This window comes from Malus sylvestris, chromosome 17 (assembly GCF_916048215.2).
Source record: "Malus sylvestris chromosome 17, drMalSylv7.2, whole genome shotgun sequence".
NCBI lineage: Eukaryota > Viridiplantae > Streptophyta > Magnoliopsida > Rosales > Rosaceae > Malus > Malus sylvestris.
In genome coordinates this window covers 2222845-2230500 of record NC_062276.1, presented here as the reverse complement: position 1 = coordinate 2230500, position 7656 = coordinate 2222845, and the positions used below count along the sequence as shown (strand labels likewise).

Below are 7656 nucleotides of genomic sequence, written 5' to 3'. Positions count from 1 at the left end.
TCTCCTCGAGCACAATAAATTCAATAATACCTTCCACACTTTCTTCTTGGCTCCACCCTTTAGCAACAAGCATGTTTTTGACATTGCCATCCCCAGAAGGTCCAGAACTGCCTAGAACCTTTTGCAACTCATCAGTTGGTTTATATGACTTGCAATGTTTATTGAGATGTTTAATGTAAGTACTAGTTCCACCCCCACTAGTATCACATGCAAAAAAAGAGCTACAATGGTTACACGTAGCCTTCAAAACTTGTACCTCCCCCTTCTCTTTCTTTCCATCCTTTTCTACTTCTTGCATTTCCGAGACCGTACACTTAGTGAAATGATCCCAAACCCAAGATCTCTCAGAAGAAGATCTCTCTAGTGAAGCTATTATAGTTGGTTGTTTTGTCTTTGGAATAGGTGGTGCTTTTCTTTTTCTAGAGGATGAGGGGTTTGGGGGAGGCATTGATGGTTTTGACTGTATGGGTGCTTGTGTTGGTTGTGGAGGACATGGTGATGTAGCCGTAGATGATGCTACATTAGTACTACTAGGGGTACTTTGACTTTGAGATTGAGACATTATGTAAAAATCTGTAAAAATCAAATAATGGAACTATATTCATTAATCAAATAAAGATATTTCGAAATAATTACTCTCTGGGATGGGAAACAAAAGCAGGCAGCACAATTAAACAGAGTGAACACACAACACACAAATTGTTGACCGACAAAAGACCAAAAAGGCTGAGAAGTATCATCATGTTATTAATTTATGCAGTGTGTGACTGTGCAGTTACAATCTGTGCAAATCTGTGCAGTGCAGTTTGCAATCTGTGCAGTGCAGTTTGTGCAGATTGCAATCTGTGCAGTGCAGTTTGTGCAGATTATGCAGATTGTGCAGATTGCAATTTGTGCAGTGCAGTTTGTGCAGATTGTGCAGATTGCAATCTGTGCAGTGCAGATTGTGCAGTGCAGTTTGTGCAGATTGTGCAGATTGCAGTGCAGAATGTGCAGATTGCAGTGCAGTTTGTGCAGATTGTGCAGATTGCAATCTGTGCAGTGCAGTTTGCAATCTGTGCAGATTGCAATCTGTTTTTACTAACAAAAAGGACTTGAGTCCTCATATGTGCAAACTCCAGCAAATAAACACTTAAGAAATGCCCTGCACTCAGGTAAAAACATGTCATTCCCAAGTCAATCCAAGCAAATACCAACAAAAAGTACAATGAAATTATGAACTAACCAAGGTCCCTGCTGGAAAAGCCGTTGGATTTCTCACTCCAAGCGAAAATCGTTCAACTGAAATCCAAAATGCACTGAAACGTCACTATCTAATACCAGAATTCAAGCTTAATGGATGTGCTATAATCTTGTTATACAACACTACCTCAATATTTATGGGACTACGTCAACTCATTACTAAAAATTTGAATCATTCATAACTTTGCACATTTTAAACATAATAAAAAGGATCTAAATCAATGAAACGAATTTGAAGGGGTTTGTTTGTACAAGAGAAGAAACTGAATTGACAAATATCAAACAAAAAGTTTCTCTTAACATTTTCCATACTCCATCCTGCACTGACTTGATAAATATCAAACAAAAAGTTTCAAAGTGTCTCCATCCCTTCAAGCAAATGTGTAACCTACAAAGGATTTTCAAATCTCATTCACTGAAGCAATTTTAAATTGCCAATAACATTTGAAATTTCCACCGAAAATACTCAAATTTTCAAATGCTAGTACATACAAGAATGACAATAGGCATCCAAGAGCAGTTACTCTTAACATTTCATATTCACATTTTATCCTAGAAGATGACTAAGTTACAAAACAGACTTCTAAAAAATTGATATTTTTTATAACAATCCAAATGAATGAAAAAGGATTTTATTATAGAGGAAAGCCATTCGTTTGAAGCAACTTACGAAACTTTGCATCAGAGTAGGAACACATGAAAGTTTCATCAGCCAAGACAAGCAGCCATTCCACAATAACCAAATCAGTAAAACTTTGCATCAGACTAACTTTTTGTTTGATATTTGACCTTTGACCTAATCTAATCCTAATCCTAATCCTCTTTCCCACTTATCCTCACAGGTCTCACTGCTAACCCCAGGGGTTTGGATACGGCTGAATTTTCACAACAGGTAAGCAAAATTGAGCTAGTTTCTCTATAACTGGTAACGTCGAAGCAGTAACACCTTTTAGTTCAAACTTTAAACACAATGTTCTGATTTATACTGATCAAAACATAAAAAATGCTTACCCTACCAGTCAAACAAATCAGACAAAATATTCAAACAAGAATATTTAAGCACAAAATAAAAGAAAATCATTAAGAAACGCCATTCACCATAATTATCAACACGGATCCAAGGTTAGAAAATGGCAACATAGCAGGTTATAGATTCTATGTTGCATGTTGCAATCAATAGTTAGGGAGAAAAAGAAACCCAGTATCAAAGACAGCATACAAACCTGAACCTTAACAAACAACTGTCCTAATCGAGACATTTAATTCAAATTTCAAACCAAGGTAACTAAATGTTTGCCAAACACAAAGTAAATATCTGAACTCATCTAAGCACCTGACTAGGATCTGGATTGTTTACTATTCTACTACTAACATTAAAGGCATCCATCAGAGTCCTACTGAAAATGACAGCGTGTTGAACATGTTTTATTTCTTTTCGGGGAAGAAAAAAAAGAACAAACCGGATTTACCTAAAATTGACAGCGTGGTGAGGTGAGCACTGTGAGAGTGGTGAGGTGAGCACTGTGAGTGGGAGTCGGAGTCGAGGGAAGGGATAGGGAGAGGGATTCGAGGGAGAGGGATCAGGGATAGGGAGAGGGACTCAGGGAGATGGAGTCTGAGAATCCGAGAGACTGGTCTGAGGCTGCTGAGTCTGAGGATGGATGCTTCTGGAACTCAGGAGTCGGGACTCGGGGAAGGTTGGCTAGGGTTGAATTGAAAGTTGAAAACTTGAACTGATGGTTGAGATTGGATGGAGAGATGATATTAAATCTCGTCCGTCCAATCTAACACAAACGGGCCGGTCCGGGTACCCGCGGATCCTATAATTTTGGAACCGGCCCGCCCCTAAAACTTCAATTACCCGCCCCGCCCCGCCCCGTTCTATTTTTACAAAACTAAGAACCGGCCCGTACCCGCCCCGTACCCGTATTACCCGCCCCTACCCGCGGGTCCAGGACCCGTTTGCCCAGCCCTAGTCTGGTGCGGAAATTCTTACTACTTTGTAAGTTATACAATTTATTTAAAAGAGAAAGAACGTACACTCTTACACTTGGATTCAATGTTTGAATTCCACATCATGGCCCTCATGCATCAAACCAAGAATCTAGTTGACATCGGAGAAAAGGGAGATCTGGTCAGAATTTTGGCTTGTATCTCTTGGCATATGGGGAAGAAATCAATAAGAATCCCACATGATCTTTCTTTTATGGTAATGGAATATCCCTAAACATGTGACACATAAGAAATTTCAACAAAATATCCCACTTAGTTCCTTTTTTTCAAAATTTGATGCGTGACACAATATAGAAAGTCACCCAAAAATGTCCAAAAAAAGATATACCTTGTTCCACAAGAATCCTTTTTAGGAATTGTAGTATTTTTTTAGTTGTTCATGCCTTGTGTCAAAGGATATTTTGGTCATTTAAGGCCAAGTATCCCCGTGCAAAAGAAGTTTATATGCATTACTTGCAAAAACAAAACACTACAATAAATAAACTTCAATATTGTATGGGGATCGATCATACATAATTAAACTTTATTTTCAACAGTTTCTTCAATATTCTGGCAGTCGATCAAGGTATGCTCTTTGTTTCAAGGTATGCTCTTTGTTTCAACGTATGCTCTTTGTTTGTTTGCCCATGTCTTAGATATCTCTCTGCAAAGTTTGCCTTATGTGTCTCGCTTTAGTTCTCCATACATGTATGCATGTTGGCGCCGTCGTGTACGTTTTTTAGTTCAATCTGAAATAGGCCACAAGTTGGAAAGGAGTTTGTGTTGAGACTAGTATGCATGTATATATCAAGACTCGTATGTTTGGATTGATCGTTTCAAAACCTGATATATAATCAGCTGCTTAATCTATATTTTGTATGCTATTTGTGTGTTCATCCTGTTAATTTTCTTCTGGTTTGTGTTTTGTGGGAAACAGATACAATTTGTCGGTGAAAGAGAATCTGAGAGGAAAAGAAATTAAAGATCATATACATCTATGACTGCTGGAATCCTTAGTTAACTACATCCGTGCAGAATCCTCTTTTCTTTTCCATTGAAAACAAATCATAAGTAAATGTTGGAGCTTTTTCAGCTTCATGGTATATGCTCAGTAATTAGTATGCATGCGTAACATGTCGCATAGTTAATTTTTTGAGGTGAGGGACCAAAGCATGCAAGGGCTTATAAGAAGTTGAGCTACTTCTCAAATTGACAATTGGTTTTATAGTGGAACCTAAACTTTCTTCATGGTATTAGAGCAGGTTGGCCCACGTGTGAAGCCACATGTGCTCCACGTGATCCCGTTTGTTTTGTCTACCTGTTTGGCTCGAAAATTCGCCACACGTGGAGAAGGCGTGTGAGGTGACGGACCAAACCATGCAAGGGCTTATAAGAAGTTGAGCTACTCCCTATATTACCAATTGGTTTTATGGTGGAATCTCAACTTTCTTCAAATTTATGCTTTAATATTGCAAAAAATAAAAATAAAAATTTGCTTCAATACCAAATTTTATGAATTTGTTAAGAGGTCGCACTTGGTGCGATGGCAAGTGCCTTCGCCCATGAGCGGTAGGTCTCGGGTTCGAGACTTGGGAGCAGCCTCTCCATAAATGGGGGTAAGGCTAGCCGACATTCACCTCTCCTAGACCCTGCGTAAAGCGGGAATTTTGTGCACTGGGTACGACCAAATTTTATGAATTTGTGATTCTGAGATCTATTTGGATTTTCGAGTGAACATATGGCTTAAAGGTAATTATGGAAAAATCATTAGACAGATTGAATACTAAATGTCGAATTAATTAAGCGTGACGTTGGTATTTAAGTGCCTATATAGGTTTGACAAATGACAGCATCAACGGGTTAAATATAATTACATATCACTAAGTTTTGTATTGTTTTTGGTAGTCTTTGTGTATAGCTAGGTGTCTACTAGTTGGCCGCAATGGGATACGTAGAGGAAATGGAATCCTTGTCCCAAGCAATTAGATACGACGATCATGGTGGAGAACCAACTGTGGATTTTTATACTTCATGGCTGGTAACTTCATACTACTAATTCTGTCTTAAGTTTAATTAAACTATATACGATCTGTGTTTAATATTACACGGGCTCAATGCTGCAGACAGAGCATCCATCTGCTTTGGATGCTTTTGGACAGATGATGAGCGCAGCGAAGGGAAAATATATCGTTGTGTTTCTGGATTATGACGGCACCCTCTCCCGTATCGTGCAAGAACCTGATAAAGCTTTTATGACGGGCAAGGTAATCTATCATATAATCAAAATTTCCCCTATAAAACGAAGAACCGAAAATGAATTTCGGAGTTGGAATAACAGTTACTAATTAGTTGTATGTACATTTGCGGAGTTAAATACTGTTCATATTCAAGTTTATTTAGTTTCTTGTATTACAAGTTACATGTTATTTGGAAATTGATACAACTGCAGATGCGTTCAGCAGTAGATGAAGTTGCCCGTTGTTTCCCGACTGCAATAATCTCTGGAAGAAGTCGAGATAAAGTAAACTTTTCGTACCTATATTTCGTGTCAAAAATTCATTTCTTTAATTTTTTTTTTCTTACATATACCTTGTATGTGTATATAAATATTATTCCGCATGATTTTAGGTTTATGATTTCGTGAAATTAGACAATATCTACTATGCTGGAAGCCACGGGATGGATATATCGACCCCTTCAGGCTCTTCAAAATACAGCTATCACAAGCACCAAACTAGAACTACTGATGCAAAAGTAGGTTAAATTAATATTTCAGCAAATTTTTCCACTTAATTCTTTATTATATCTAATTTTCTGTTAATATTTTAGGGAATTGAATATGTTAACTTTCGTCCAGCATTCGAGTTTCTGCCTACCATTGCAAAGGTAAGTCCGTAGAAATAGTAAAATTAAGAAATAAGCTTGTTTTGAAGTGCTTTTAAAATTGATGAAATCACTTTTGGTGAAAATATTTTTTGAACCAACCATTTATAAAACACTTAAAGTCAGTCATTCCTAGAAGAAGCTCATATAACTGGTGTTTCTTGCAAAAAGCACTTGAAATGCTTTTAAAACCCATAAATATTTTTTTAAAAGCGTTTTTAGTCATTTTAAAAACATTTTTAAGCGAGCCCTTAATTATTTGGTTCACATGAATCACATCCTAAAGAAGCTAATTTCTAATTCGATACATGCAGATAGTAAAGCTGTTAAAAGAAGAAACAAAAGGTATAAAAGGTGCGGTGGTTGAAGATAATACATTCTGCATTTCTGTTCACTACCGATCCGTCAAAGAAGAGGTTAATTAACACAGTATATTTCTTGATACAGATGATTATATATTTAATTATCAAACAGCTTCCACAGAGTTGGATAGCTAATTGTATTTGCATTGTTAATAAAAAATGCAGGAAGTAGACACACTTAAAGGGATGGTGGAAACTCTGATGAAAAATTACAAAAACTTTCGCATATCAGGAGGAAAAAAGGTATATCGATATTGTAATTTTTATTTTCTTTGATTAATTTGACGATGTTTTCTTTCCCAATTAAAGCCTTTTAAATTTTGATAGTTTTTTGAATAGGTTATGGAAATACGCCCAAAAATTGACTGGAACAAAGGTCGAGCCTTGCAATATTTGCTTGACACACCAGGGTTCGGCAGCTCCACTGATGTCCTCCCAATCTATATTGGAGATGACAAAACTGATGAAGATGCTTTTGAGGTGCATATATATATAGAGACCTTGTGGGAACAGCCGGTCGTCCGGCTATCCTTACTGGCCAACCGGCCTTCCCTGTCCGACAAGGCCTTCCAGATTGAATACATTATTTAAGCTGTGATTATTGACAACAACTATATGCTAATTAACATGATTAACTTGATGTGGATTTTTTTACAGGCTATTAGGAGAATTGGAAGAGGATTCCCTATTGTTGTTTCATCCACTCCAAAGGAGACCAAGGCTTTGTACTCGTTGCGTGACCCATCGGAAGTCAAGAGTTTCTTGTCATGCCTTGCTGCATGGAGAAAAGACACCTGAATGTATAAAGTTGCAGGGATTTAGTGGGGACTAATTTGGATTAGGTACTAATTAATGGTTGGCTAGCGATTCAAAGTTGGGATGATTTGAAAGAAGGTGTAAATAGCATTCTTTGAAAATATCAGAATAATAGCAGAAGAAAAAAAAAAAAATAGAGGTTTCCTTTTTTTTTTCTTTCTAGAAGGGCTAGTGTTGTATTTTTACGCTTGTTCATATTGGTTCTATGACAATTTTCATTCTTATACTAACATAAAAACCTTCATTAGTTTTGTTTCTACCGCGTCTAGCGTGTAACGTCTCATCTAGTGAGTGATGATTGGATGTGGTCTTGCTTCTTGGTGATGATATTACGTGTGCCTAGTTTAGGTTCGTTGCATCT

At 37.3% G+C, this 7656-nt stretch overlaps 1 protein-coding gene and 1 long non-coding RNA gene across 3 annotated transcripts; one reads left to right on the top strand and one right to left on the bottom strand.

The window, feature by feature from the left end:
- Nucleotides 1-476: 476 nt before the first annotated feature.
- LOC126610527 (uncharacterized) lies at nt 477-2801 on the bottom strand. The gene is made up of 3 exons (XR_007618565.1): nt 2712-2801; nt 1226-1281; nt 477-573 (listed from the first exon to the last, which is right to left on the bottom strand). It is a non-coding gene; the product is annotated as an uncharacterized LOC126610527 (long non-coding RNA).
- A 2344-nt stretch (nt 2802-5145) lies between these two features.
- Nucleotides 5146-7398, top strand: LOC126610526 (probable trehalose-phosphate phosphatase 2). 2 transcript variants are annotated; one of them, XM_050278608.1, is made up of 9 exons: nt 5146-5272; nt 5358-5498; nt 5684-5755; nt 5863-5988; nt 6064-6120; nt 6432-6533; nt 6645-6722; nt 6819-6959; nt 7137-7398. In XM_050278608.1, the coding sequence occupies exons 1-9, from the start codon at nt 5177-5179 to the stop codon at nt 7275-7277; spliced, it is 954 nt and encodes a 317-aa protein (XP_050134565.1). In that variant the 5' UTR covers nt 5146-5176; the 3' UTR covers nt 7278-7398. The 2 variants fall into 2 exon arrangements, with proteins under 2 accessions (XP_050134565.1, XP_050134566.1); XM_050278609.1 differs by having other exon boundaries at nt 6064-6124; nt 6436-6533.
- The last annotated feature ends 258 nt before the right edge of the window (nt 7399-7656 follow it).

Coding starts and splice junctions, on each gene's coding strand:
- LOC126610526 (XM_050278608.1), top strand. CDS start 5,177: ATGGGATACGTAGAGGAAATGGAATCCTTGTCCCAAGCAATTAGATAC. Junction 5,273..5,357: donor ATTTTTATACTTCATGGCTG/GTAACTTCATAC, acceptor TCAATGCTGCAG/ACAGAGCATCCATCTGCTTT. Junction 6,723..6,818: donor GCATATCAGGAGGAAAAAAG/GTATATCGATAT, acceptor TTTTTTGAATAG/GTTATGGAAATACGCCCAAA.